Source organism: Plectrocnemia conspersa, unplaced genomic scaffold (genome assembly GCF_051122295.1).
Source record: "Plectrocnemia conspersa isolate PC_06_02 unplaced genomic scaffold, ASM5112229v1 ptg000006l, whole genome shotgun sequence".
Lineage (NCBI taxonomy): Eukaryota > Metazoa > Arthropoda > Insecta > Trichoptera > Polycentropodidae > Plectrocnemia > Plectrocnemia conspersa.
This window is the reverse complement of record NW_028277170.1, coordinates 11538811-11553452: the sequence shown is the minus strand read 5'-3', so window position 1 is coordinate 11553452 and position 14642 is coordinate 11538811. Positions and strand designations below refer to the sequence as shown.

Sequence of the window (14642 nt, the reverse complement as noted above, 5' to 3'; positions counted from 1 at the left end):
TTCCTGGGTATAGTGAATGCTTACGTTGTCAAAAACTAAGCATATTTTTTCAAGATTTTTTCTGCTAATTTTTCCAATAATCTTTCAAGAATGTTGCAAAAAGAATTTGAATAAACCGCGGTATAATTTTATTTGTAAAAGGCTTAATTATAAAAAAAACATATTTATTCAATATATGCAGCAAAGAATCGTGAGCGAAGAATTCATGTAGAATTTAAGTAAATAGTCTTACCTTTGCTGGTGGTTCGTCATCGAAGTCCCAGGAGTGAGGGTCTTCGGCTGAGTCGTTGGTTCCGTCCACCAAAGCGGTGTCCTCCGGGATGACGGCGAACCGGTGCCTCGGCATACATGGTGAGTTGGAGAAGTTGTCTGCAGGTTAACGGTTATAGCACGTCTTCATTTAACACCTGACAAACATACGCGACAAACGTTTTGCCGTAATAAATTTGACCGGAGAGCGACTATTGCTCCAGCTCCGTAACTCTAGAGTTCACAGTAAACCTCAAAACCGTTCCGATGTCACTAACCTAAGATTTTACTAGATAATCTAACAAACTAATCATATTATGTATTTAGATAATATATTTTAATACTAATTAGTTGATGCAAAAGTTTTAGCGTATTTTGATGTCTGGAAAAATAAGAATACTATTTCATTGCATTAAAGGGAATCCATTGGGAGATTATAGTGATAAATAAAATTAAATGATATTAATATAAAAAAGTAAGACAGTCAATAATTCGATTACGTTTGACATGTTTAACCGGGGACTAATTATTATATCAAAAAGATGCAATGTTGATGAAATAAAAAAAATTTTGAACATCTCTTAAATAAATTGTGAAAAAAAATCTACAAAAATACATTGATCAGCTGAAGTTGACGTTAATGTGAATGACGTAAATGAAGATGGTGATAAATAAAATAACGATTATGATTAATACGATTCTAAGTAAGACGTGAATAAATTATTTTAATTACGTGCTTTTTCCTCTACTTGCTTAAAGTAATTTGATTTCCTTTCGAAAAACAAGATTATCTTTATCGTTATTAAAAAAAACACGATAAAAATCTTAAATAGCGGCAATATCCACATCGTTTAAAATTATTGTAATAAAAAACAAACTAGAAAGTCTGAAACTAGTTTAATATTTTTTTTAAATAGAGTTTCTATCAAATAAAATAAACAATATATGGTAAGCTTTAAAATTGTATAATTTTTTCCAGCCCCTCATAGCTATCGCCGATAACATCCTTGTGTTTGGCAACCTCGTTAAGAAGTTGAATGGCTCGTGCAAGACGAGCGTTCTCAAACACCCTGGTAGTGACGGTGAGAATAAAGGACGCGATCACGACTCTTTAGGGAATTTTAATGCTTCCAGCAGAAAGTCGCTGAGCATTGATGGATTGTCAACACCCTTAGCAACTTCAAAAAGTGCTTCATTAAGAATCCAATGAATTGTATTCCAATATTAGAATACGAATACGGATTTTTCTTGAAGAGATATATTAGATATCCAACAACAAATAGTACATTGCTTCATTAGATTTCAGACAATGGAGCCATATCGAAGCGTATACTAAAAAATCACGGCTTTAAGCTCTGAAATTCAAACACAAAACAGTAGTTTGAGGCCGTACTTTTTTAATATACGCTTCCACGCGACTCTTGAGATTCGTTTCCAAGCATAATATGCAACAATTAAGAAAAAATTGAACTTAATAAAAATTAAAAAAAAAACTTTCTCTAAAATTAAAAATAATTATTAACTTTAAAATAATAATAAATACTGTATTGAAAGAAAAAAATATTACACAAAATAATTGATGAAGTGCACATTGTAATCCTATAAAACGAAAAAATCGTTGAATTAAAAAATAATAACTGACAGTCAGTTAAAAATATATCACTTCACCTTAACTTTTCAAGAAATCAATTATGTAATGCCCTCGATCATTTGTAAATATCATTATTTTAACGTACGAAAAATACTTCTGCGCGTGTGTGTCAAAATTTAATAATTAAAGTGCTGTAGATATAATAAAATAAATTAATAACTTATAATAATTTGTAGAGGATTTGGTTTAAAAACACATTAAAACTTTTGCATCATAGCTTAAACTTATAAACGTATATTTTAAAGCACAATTGTTGAATTTATTGCCAATATTATTCATATTATTGATTACACAAAAAAGTTCTTAATATATTTACTACTTTCTCAGACCTATTTATTTTTAATTTTAGTAAAATTATTAGAAATTTTCTGTTTATATTGTAGATTTTTATCCAAAAATCACCGGAACGGTTATAATCAATAAAAAAATTCTGTGAATGATAAGATTTTGTTTATGAATTTTATGAAAAGTAAACAAAGTTACACAGAAAGTTCATCAATAGAATTATCTTTACCCCATATTTGCTTTGGTTATCAATGTTTGTGTACGTATGTGGGGACACACGATGACATGTGATACACACGTGAATAAAAAAATGAGTAAAAATAGTTACATTAAAATTAACGTTTAAATCGACTTGCTTCTAACCCCATTTAAGTAATCTGCTTAGTGTTAAAAGAGAGTCTTTCTAAAAATTAAAATGTAGTTGTACAATATGTAAGTATTATTAGATTGTTGCATAAGAAATAAACGTATCGTCAAGTCTTAATAAATTAAAGCTTTTTATCAACGCGCCCAAACAAATCTTATTTTTTTATAAAAAAAACTTAAAACTGAATCGATTGCTTAATGAAACGTTTTGTAAATAAATTGTGTCTCGATTTGGAATTGTAATCAACTTTGTAATTAGTATGCAAAAATATAGTTCATAAAAATATTTTAGTTAGTCATGGAGCACAGATTACTCAAACAAATTTCCTCATTGAAAGTTTCTAGCTCGCTTCAACCAAAACATTCCAAGACAGTGGCTCTCAAAATGGGCGCGGTGGAGTATTAAAATATTTTCACTGCAATTAGACTTCTATTGTAAAATTATTAAAGCTTCACCCATTGCATCATATACAAGAAAGCACTTGCATTAAAGTGTAATCATCTTTGAATAAGTGACTAGTTTAGTATCCGGAAAGTTCACCGACTGCAATTCACCAACGAAAAGTCCACCGACTGGTTAATAAATTCTGGTAAATCTACTAATAAAAAAAATTCTAAATATATCTAAAGATATGAGGTGAGCCGAAAACACGACTGTATTGTACTTTTTCGTAACAATGATATTGAATATACATTATTTTAGATTATATATTATAAGGGTATTTTTCTTGAAGATGAATAATAGAATGTGCTAAGAACTTCGTAAAGCAGATTATTATTGTCTAATATATTTTTTTTAATTTAATGCATTGTATATGCAGAGATAGATATTCAAGTTGTTAAAGAAGATTTTGGAAAAAGAGTTTAAAATCATATCAATAAGAAAAAATAATACAGACAATGAATGGGTTTTAAATGGTTAAGACCACTTAGTGAAAATTTGACACCATTGTGAGAAAAGTTTTTGGAGAAAAAAGTCAAAGTACAAAATCAGTTTTTAAACTTGACATTGATTCAGTTCAGCAGAATGAAAATATAAAAACTGAATATTTAAAAATACATAATCTTTATCGTATTTGCGATATATGTTAAGATGCAAATATCGATCACATAGCAAATCAATGGAAGCCGTTTCGTTAAATTTCAAAATTTAAGAAAATAAGAGATAAACTTATTACTTATTCAATGATATGATAATATAAACTTTGTACTCGGCACAAAACTTTTTTTGTAAAGCCGTGTTTAGTTATTTTTAGCCTAACTAAAAAAGTTTGGGAACTACTACAAGGTGTAAATTAAATGTTTGCTTCAAAGTTCAATAGTCAGTTTACGAATGGGTTATATATAATATTTTACTGAATATAATAAATAAATGTATTGCTTTGAAAGATATACAAATATTTAATGATAAATGAGATGTGCTCTATGGCATTTTAATTACAAAACCTTGACAAATAAATTTTAAATGTTGTATCACATGTAATTGTAACGTTCTTTGTACGATACTCCATATATTTATATTTTCAAAAAGTAAATTGTAATTTTACTTCTAGATCCAATCAATGATTAAAAATACAGTTATAATTTATAAGTTCATATGCAACAATCTGATATCGAAAAGTTAAGCAAGGATTTTTATACGCGAAATTATTAAATAAACATTAACTTACTAGGTGCTGTTTGTAGTCTTGATCTATCAGGTGGTGAAGCTGCTTCAGCTGCAGTAACCCTAAACCTTCCCCTCGCCTGCATCACCTCGCCGTGAGCACCAGCTGACTCTAAAATGGAAAACAATGCATGAAATATGTATAGCAAACAATGCTAAGCGTTATATGTACAAGTTAGAAGTTAGTCGCGAGTGAAATAAATTCAATTTCCATGTATAATAAATATAAAATAAACAAAGTTATTATAAAAAGAGTTAGCTAATAATATTGCGCAAAAACATTTTTTTCTTGATTTATATGTTTTATGGCAAGCTTTACAGCATTAGCTATTTTTTTCAAATAAAGTTGTCAATTTCATTTATTCATAATTAGAGTACTTAACTTTTAACTGTTAAAGAAAAAATGTGTTTTTTCGTTAAACTGGAACACCATGAGAAAACTTTAAGCGGATTAAATCACTAAGTACGCGCCATAAATCACAAAAGATTAATATATCAGCAGATTTGAATTCTCAAAACGACCGTTTTTTATCTGCCTTAACGGCCAACGCCAATTCGTGCTCAAAAATATCGTCACCCTTTTGTAATTGGTCGTTGCATCAAAAAAACGGCGCAGAACACAAACTCTCCCATGGGTGTAAATACGCAGAAAACCAATAAATATTTTCCCTCAACTTTAGACTAGCTAAGATCAGAAGCCGCCGCATCTCTCTTCGTATTTCCTGGTAACCAAATATTTTTAAAATATAATCTTATAAACTATTATGAAAAATTCATTTAAAATATTAAATATTCAAATTTGCGCTATGAATTTCAATTGTGATTGTTTTTAGAGTTGAAACGCATAGTTGTATGAATTATTTCACTGGTGTTAGTCTAGAACTAGATTATATTTTAACACAAAGCATCAATAAAACTAAAACGTAGACTTAGATCAAGATAATACATCAATACTTCAACAAAGATGATGACCCCATCATCGGAGGTCGAAATGTCAGCAAAAGAGACGAGAGAAAGAAAAATTATTAAATGCAAGCCTTTCTATTTCCTTATTTGTTTTTGCAGTAATGAGCTTTTTTGTTATTTTTTGTCTTTTGATATATATTTGCTATACATCTAACTGCATCGTTATGCAATATTATGTAATCAAACATATGTTCATTATATTAATAATAATAGAATGTATAAAATTGTTTCTTGATTTTAAAATTAAAACACTGATGATAAATAATTATTCTAGCATTCATAAGCACGTAACAAAAGTTTCGTTTTACTGTATTTTTTTTAACAGCGTACGATTAAATAACATTACATCAGGATATTGTGTATTAAAAACACAGAAGCCAGATTAAATTTTACCACAAACTAGATTTTTGAACAGAAAGAAAAGTTTGGAAGAATGTAATTGATTTGTAAAAATGCAACGGCGCACACTGCTGGTGTCTATGAATCGATACATGTTTCTAAATATGGTAACTAATATAAGTGAGGGGTGTAAACATGATTATTATAAAATAAGTATGATAAATATATTTTTAAATGTCTTAATATTAAATAGTGACTTATAAAAAATATTACTGTTTTTTTTGTAATATATTCAAACAAATAAAACCATTGAAGTACTTTCATATCTGTAAATTATGATACGGTTTTTAAAAAGTATTGTAGAATTATATATTATGTATATAATAATATTCTATCAAAAAAATATTTTCTTCTTTTACTCGTCAATTCTCTCTAAAGCGCAATTGTACTTGAAAATTAAATTAATATATTAATTTTCTTTTTCGCGTATACTCACGTAATAACTAAAAGAATTTTTCTATAATGCTTTAAAAATTACAGATATTATTTTACTGGCACATGCCAGATACATTAGCCAGTCAGTTGTTTTTAATATTTCGATTTCAATAAGATTCATAGTATTTCATTACATACAAAAGACTTTAAATATTTTTTTTAATCCAAAGTCAAATATATTAAAAAGTAGTATTATTAATATTTCATAAAATTTTTTATGAAAAATTGTTATTACGGAAAAAATATTATTAAATTTAATATATAATAAATAATATTTACCTAATCATATAACTAAATGTTATAAACAATGAATATATGTATTTACATACATATTATATACACAAATGTGATCATTAAAACATTCTATGAAATTTAATATTAGAAATTTAATAATAAATTTAATGTTCTATGAAATTTAATAATGTCAGACGACTAAATATTATTTTATAATTAAAATCAAATTGTTTCTACGATGAGTCAAAGGATTAACAACAACTTTATGAAGTGCCAACCATTGTCAACTCTCGCGGATTATAAACTTGAAAGAATCATAAATTTTTAATTAAAATTGTGTAATTTATTTATGGATCACCTAATTGGTAACGGCAAATGTTTGAGGATGCCGAAAAGCAGTGTGTCATTAAACTTACATTGCGAAATAATACTTTCAGACTGATAAATAAGGATTTCCTGCCCCTTTTCAAAACATCGCTCTCACTAGCACTACCCACTGCGAAAAAAATAAAATCCGGAAAATTTTCCATCTTTAAAATTATGAGAGATATATTTCAAATCGAGAAATAAAATATTATATTAAAATTAAAATAACCGGGTATTCGCTTTTTTAAAAGTGCCAGTTCCCGGGTACACGGTTTCGGTTTTATGGCCAAGTTAGGGATTCTTTCAGGACCCTTTTAATAATTGGGCCAAAACCGTCTTAATCTTCGTCTCGATTATAGACATTACTATATTCACACAAAATTGTTTAATAGGGAGATTCATTTGACGCGGCGTCTTCAGAAAGTCATAGATTTATTATTCCTTATTTGTTGAAACCTCGGTAGGAAAGGAATTCAAAACTATTCAAAAAATGATACAGCTTCTAGATGTGAAATGAGTTTCCGATATTAGCATTGCGTCTATATGAAAAACAGTAAATATTTGATTACAGAATAAATGGTATTGAATCTTGTAGTAACCAATAGGCGAAACATGAGTTATATCCGACACTATTCATGATCAGACTCATGCCTTTATGAAAGCAATTGGAGATGGGCTTCGACAGGTTAGGATTAATTAAGACTTTTTAATAACGTTTCTTAAAAAACCTAGCTTATTGAATAGGAACGTAAGTTCAGCCTTATTATTCTCAAAATAAATATTAAAAATGTATTTATATCTGTACTATGATATATAAATAAAAGTTTTAATATTTACTTATTTATTATATATTTAATTTATCTCGAATTTTATGATAAATAATATTATTTACATTATCATATTTTGAAATAATTTATCAGAATTTGCGATAGATGTCCATAGTTGTGATATATACATATTTATTTATATTCACATGTTTATTTAATACCATAATTTTCCGCAAGATGCCATTACACTACTTTACTATAAAATAAAATTAAAATTAAAATGTAAAAACCTAATTGTGCCTGCAATTATTTTTTTATAATTAAAAAAATTCGCGTAATATTATAATTAGCAGTGTATTGTTTATTCAATAATTAGAGGTCACACTACGTAACAACAAAACTGCATTGCAGACCAATTCAGTTGTACGCAACCATTTCGGAATTTTAAAAATAAAATGGAAGCCGAAATATAAATACATTTTTAATAAGGCATAAAAATGATACTTTAGAATACGAACACCACATGTGTGACTATCCTAGAATTTGTCGCCATCGATTCTAAATAAGAATTCGTTATTGTGTGACATTTATATAAACCGATCTAGGATCCTTATGTATATAAGAATATTTGAAACGTTTTTTTTTAACAAAATCAAGTACTTCTAATTATTTTTTAACCTCGGACAACTTCCGAGAGATTTTAGAGCAGACAGAACCGCATTCGACCGAAGTAACCCACTATATTCTCCGTCCTTGGCCAACCTTGGCCAACTTCCATAGAGTGTAATGCAGGCATTAGGGTACTATAAAACTCGAAGCTGAAAGTTGCCGAGCTTCGACTGATTATCGACACCGTCTCTTACCAGCTTAAAAAAGTGCATCAATGACTAGGCGCTTTGCTGTAACTGCAATGAATGGTATCATAAAGCTCCTATCTAAAAGGAATTAAGATTTAAATACGGATACGACCCATATTTGTCGTTACGAACTAGCGTATCGTCAATTAATTGTTAAGGTGACACGCGCTCCGTATAGCGAACACGAGCATCATTGTTACCTTATCACAAACTTTGGCAATGTGCATAGAAAATTTCCACCTTTACTCGAACGTCACATCCAAATAATCGACATAGCTATTTATGCTTAAAACACTTTCGGCTAAACTATAAGAAAATTTTGCTGGGTAAGGGGATCTAGAATATGTAACAACGAGACACTTAGCGATGCTGAAAGCTTTTCGATTTTCGATCGACCACTCCGCAGCGACATAATGCATTTTTATAAAGGGGTCGAATCCGAATTTGTGCGAATACTCTAAACACTCTCAGGTCATCAGCATATATTTAATATTCCGAGTTTTTAATTATTACATTAATGTCATCGATGAAGAGCAAAAATAGCAGAGGACCTAGATTGCATCCTTTTGGTCCCTGTGGTTCACATAGTGAGCGAAATTCTTAAAGGAGCCACGATTATCATAGCTCAGATACTGACTTAGAATATTGTTACTCCAATATGTTATCAAAACGTTTATCAGACTAATGTGTACCGAATTTACGTAAAGACTTTTTGCTGATTGGGTTCTATTGTGATTTAAATTTGAGCAAAAAAATCGCATTCACTCCATCAAATTGATTAAATGATATTGTATGCCACTTATATTGGCATTGGCAAATATATTGCTGTACTGTTAAACTTCCAATCGTTCTGCAATATATATTAGGTATAATTAAGATTGATAAAATATTTACTATAAAGTTGTATGAATGAATTGCCAATGAATACAATAACCCTCATCAAAGTATTAATTATAGTTGACAATAAGTATTTAATGAATTGTAACTTTTGTTAAAACAAGGATTTCATTTTATACATTGTTGTTTGGATTGTTATACTAATAACTTTAATAATACTTCTTAGCTATTAGTTTTTAAGAATAACGAACATTTAATTGTTTCGCTTTGTTGAATTAATAATACAAATAAAATCACTTTGTCTTTGTGGTGGGTATTTTATAAAATTATAAAGTTTTCTTTAAATTGACATTTATAAGATAAATGAAAGCGCTGTTTTGTAATATTTTCATCTAATAAGGACGCAAGGTGCTGATTAAAATGCAAAGAATAAAATGTAAGTTTTCATATCTTGATATATTATATTTCATTACAGAAAAAATCTTTTGTACTGTTACGTCAAACCAACATGCTTGATTTTTTAATTCATTAAATCTCATTTAAAGCAGGTGTTGCCAGCCCAAATGATCTTAAAAGCCACTTTGGAAATGCATCACAACTTCGCGGGCAACATATAAAATTATATATCCCCACATTAAATTTAGATACACTAGAAATTTTTTTGGAGTGAAAAATTGAAACATATTCAGTTAATTATATATATATCATTAATTAGGAATAGAAACAATAAAAAAATTACAGAAAAAATAATAACTTAATATTAATAATTTGTTTAAATATAAGGCACAATGTTATGGTGCGTAGTATAAAGCATTGTATTTTATTTAATATATTAAGCATGTAATTAAAAGTATTAAATAATAAAAGGCAACCTTACAAAACTTTGACCTCATTTTAGGTCACGTTTTATTTGAAATGTAAAGACCTGAAAGTGTTTGACGTTTTTTTTCTATTTACGCAGTCACCGAGTTCAAAAGAAAACATATAAATCTCGACTCTAAGTATTTTTTCAAGTATTTACTGTTATTTATTTTTATATGGATACAATAAACAATAATTAGTGTACGAATAGCCGCATCTTATGAACTAATTTGACTTTGAAACGGAAACAGTAACATGTATAACATAAAACGTTCTATGGAATTAATTACAGCACAGTGGTTTTAAGTTTTGCATTTTCTCTTGATTCATTTTTAACATAGTAATATTGCTTATTTGATGAACCATATAATATAGCAATGGTGTAATTATTGCCAGCATATTGCACTAATTGCGGATCGTGCTCTATAGTGCATTAAATTAATTATATTTTCCCGGGAAATAAATGATACATAACATTCTATAATGAATTATTATTATTTAACTTTATATACACATGTAGGTATGTAAATTGCTTTGATTATTAAGTTGGTAATCAAAGACAGTGGTCATCAACCCCCGGGCCGAGGACCAGTACCGGGGTACCCAGGGTCCTGCTTAAAAATCAAAATAACGAAAAAAAAATAGTAATTTTATCCACAAGCAGAACTGTTCAAGTCACACGATGGTTATATATCAGGTCAACTAAAATGGTCGGCTTATACACAGACGGAGCTGCTGCCATGACCGGACGACCGTCTAGTAAAACTGCTCGGATTAAGGAGCTTGCACTTGAGAGTGAATCTACGCATTGTATCATTCACAGGGAAATTCTGGCAAGCCGAAACATGTCACCGAAATTTAACAGCGTATTAATTGATGTCGTTAAAGTTATTAACCACATCAAAGCACACGTCTTTAACTCACGCCTGTTTGAACAGCTTTGTAAGGAGATGGACGCAGATTACTAGTGGCTAGCGTTCTTCTCGCACATTAAGGGAAGTGTTAAGTACAATTAAAATAACATTATTAAATCAAAACAAATTAAAATATAAAAAAATCAACGTCCCCCTTCAGCGGGACACAGTAAAATTAACAAACGTTAGTCAGCGGCAATAAAAAGGTTCACGGCAAAGGACTCGAATTTTTATTGATAAAAATGTGCTATTATCAATCTGCTAAGTTACATCTATTGATTATAGATGATATTACGTCGGTGATTGCAATAGCGCATAGCTACAAATGACAGGAGGTAGAAATACTAAAAAGTATAACATTTTTAAAGCTGTAGTTGTCTAGCAAAATAAATATAATGATTATGGATCATCGAGTTATTACCCAATGCAAAAAACATAATTTTCGTTAATCTTATGCTTGCACTACACTCTCGGGAAGTTGTCCGAACTGAAGTTCAACTGAAGCCAAGATTGCCGACATCCGAGAAGCGACCACACTGCCACAAATTTCATATGCCGTCCGGACGGCGGGCGTGAATGACGTACGCACGGCGGCTGCTGTCATGTACAGCTGGCATATTTGCGCGCGATCGAAAAATGTGCAAAATAATCGCAATTTTTAAATTGATAATTATAAAAGTTTGTGTGGGCACTCACCAATACAATATCAGTGGAAACTTTTCAAAATAAATATTCAATTTACGCAAAATCTTTGTCGGCTTTTGCAAAATGCCATAAGGCATAAAAATTATACTTCAGAATACGAACATCACATCTGTGACTATCCTACAATTTTTCGCCATCGATTCTAAATAAGAATTCGTTATGGTGTGACATTTATATAAACCGATCTAGGAAAATACATAAGGATATTCGAAACAATTTTTTTTAACAACATCAAGTACCACTAATTATTTTTTAATTATTTAATTTTATATGAAAAATAATATAATAACGATATATGTTAGAAGAATATACTATCAAAAATATAATTAATCCCTTTTGGTGCCCTAAAATATTCAAAGATGTAAGTAAGAGTCTGTTGAAGTCCCCGATAAGCATGTGGTATTATAATTTGACCACGTGATCACGATGCAGCGCTCGACATGCGTGTTAACATAGAACGCCTACGCGCATACTGAAATTGAACCGAGCTACTCGTTCTATCTCAGTTTGCGAAAAACCATATCATTATCTCTCTCACTCTCGTCACTTAACACACGAGATAGCGAAAGGGGAAGTATACAATAGCATAATATTACGAAGTCAATACATTTACCCAATAGATACATAGAAAAAGCAATAATTTCCAACAAACATGAACATTACTCTGTTTAATACTATATCGATGAAAATCCACTTTTTATTCTATCGCAGCCCCTAAAATACTTTTAAGGACCACCTCCCCCAGAAGGCAGTGGAACCAGTTAAGGATCGTTGTAGGGCGTTACTTGCAAGTTTGGAACTAACTTTCTGAACAATATATGCACCTACTTGTACTGACACAGTGTGTACATATAAGATTTTCTCGAAAGTATAACACATGTCTTACAGCACTTTAGCCTCACCTCAAAGAAACAGTTTTTGCACATTTTCGCATTTTGTAATTAATTTTATATATACTATACACATAAACGTCTATTGTGTATTTTTTGGTACCGACTTCGCACATACGATCAGTTAACCCGCTAGTCGCTTTTATTCTGATAACGAGTTAAATATATATATATATATATATATATATATATATATATATATATATATATATATATATATATATATATATATATATATATATATATCGCATAACATTTTAACGTACGAACCGTCGACGTTTTATAGCTTCAAACGAAGCTGTCACGTTGATGAATACCTGCTTTTGCTTTAATGAAAATGTTATTTATGTACTTCACCAATACGTACGAATGTGTTTGTTAATAAGACAGTCTAGAAATTATACACTTTCTTTAAGATAAACGACGTTAAGTAATAATTTGTGAAATGATTGTACCCACGTTAAAATTTCCAGGAAACGATTTAATCAAAACCTGGTAAATAATAAAGCTGAATACGTAATAATGATGGGTTAAGCTTTAACAGAAAGATAACCAATATTATAATTATTAATACATCATAGTCAAGATGGAACTCGCTTATAGATACAAATATAGTTAACGATCAATGGGATTTCTACCAGAAGATCTAAAAAAAAATTGAACAAACAAGATTAGTAGTTATCCAAAAGGACTTTTATTTAGACCCCGAATACATATTGCTTTATAGCAATGTTCCGATACTTTTTCTCGCCCACGGAATATTGTTGAAAGTTCTAAAACACGATTTTCTCTGTAGTATAAATGGTTATTTTTGGCAAAAGCTTGCATTTGCGTTGTGGCGTATATCCTTAGGTGCTGATATAATGAATGTTTTATTAATTTTTTTCGAAACATCTATTCTTTTTATATCACAAACGTAAAGATGTAAAATTAGTTGTGAAAAAAATAGTATCATTTTATTATAAAATAAAGTTTATATTTATTATGATATTCCGGTATTCTAGTTAAAAATATCTACGATATATGGTATTCTACGATATTATGGTATTGAGTTAATTTGATAAAGTTTTGACAAAGTTGCATAAAGAGGCACTGGCGTAGCCAAGGAAAGGAGGGTGTCACCGCCCCGGGTCTTAAATTAAACAATTGTAGATTTTAGCCAAAATTAGATCACGTACATTATTCCATATTTCAATAAAGCAAAGTACCTCAGAATGACATTAGATGCACGCTTCAACTGGAAAGAGCATGTCAAGAAAAAGCGTGAAGAGCCAGGTAGCTAAACATTAATCTGTCGAAAATAAACTACTTCTGTACAAGCAAGTCCTTAAGCCGTTGTAGACTTATGGTATCCAGCTGAGGGGCTGTGCCAGTAAAACTAGTCTAGAGATGATTCAAAGATTCCAAATTTCAGATACTTAGATGTATGGTTGATGCGCCTTGGCACATTAGAAACACTGATCTCCACCGTGATCTATATATAGAGACTGTAAGCGAGGCAATACAAAAAACAGCCACAGTCCATCAAGCGAGGCTGCAAGGACGTGTCAACGAAGAGTTTGTCCGTCTCCTCGACGTTGAAAATTGAACAAGTAGACTCAAGAGAGAGGAGCCAATGATAAATTTTTGTGACCCAAAGAAAAGTTTGCCACGGAGCAATGTGTTTCACAACATAATATAATACATATATAAAAATAAATATTACTTATTAGCTGCGCTGACAATTATATTGTAATATGAAGAAACAAAGTTTAAGTAGGATTTGCATCTATATCTGCAGCTAAGACATCATTGTCTCTCTTTAACATCCAGGACTATATACATATATAATGAATCACCTACCACATCACAAATGTTTATAGTGGACGTAGTTGCCAATTTTTTTAAGGAAATTCACATAAAAATCCTGCCATCGTAAAATTTTGGGACTCAATTTTTTCCAAATATTAGAATGTAGAAACTAAATAACACAGATATAACAAAATACGTACTCAAATTTCAATGGACAATGCACGACTGATTGAAAATATTTCATTTTAAAAAACGACATTTATTTCGTGATTACCCTATATTAACTTAGTATTATTAATTTGATTATAAATGAATATTTAATTATATAAATAAACAATTTGAAAATATATTATTGACCTGGTTTTGATTGAAGTGAAAATCTCACATTTTTGCAGATTCATTT

At 29.9% G+C, this 14642-nt stretch overlaps 1 protein-coding gene across 2 annotated transcripts in view; it reads right to left on the bottom strand.

Annotated features, from left to right (window-relative positions):
- LOC148234236 (5'-AMP-activated protein kinase subunit gamma-1-like) overlaps positions 1 to 14642 on the bottom strand; it is a 175614-nt gene that overhangs the window by 119181 nt on the left and 41791 nt on the right. For both annotated transcript variants that reach the window (XM_088188128.1, XM_088188129.1), the window contains 2 exons: positions 4222 to 4329; positions 233 to 369 (listed from right to left, as the gene is read on the bottom strand). In XM_088188128.1, coding sequence (XP_088044254.1) covers positions 233 to 369; positions 4222 to 4329 — 245 coding nt within the window. The remainder of the gene's footprint in view (positions 1 to 232; positions 370 to 4221; positions 4330 to 14642) is intronic.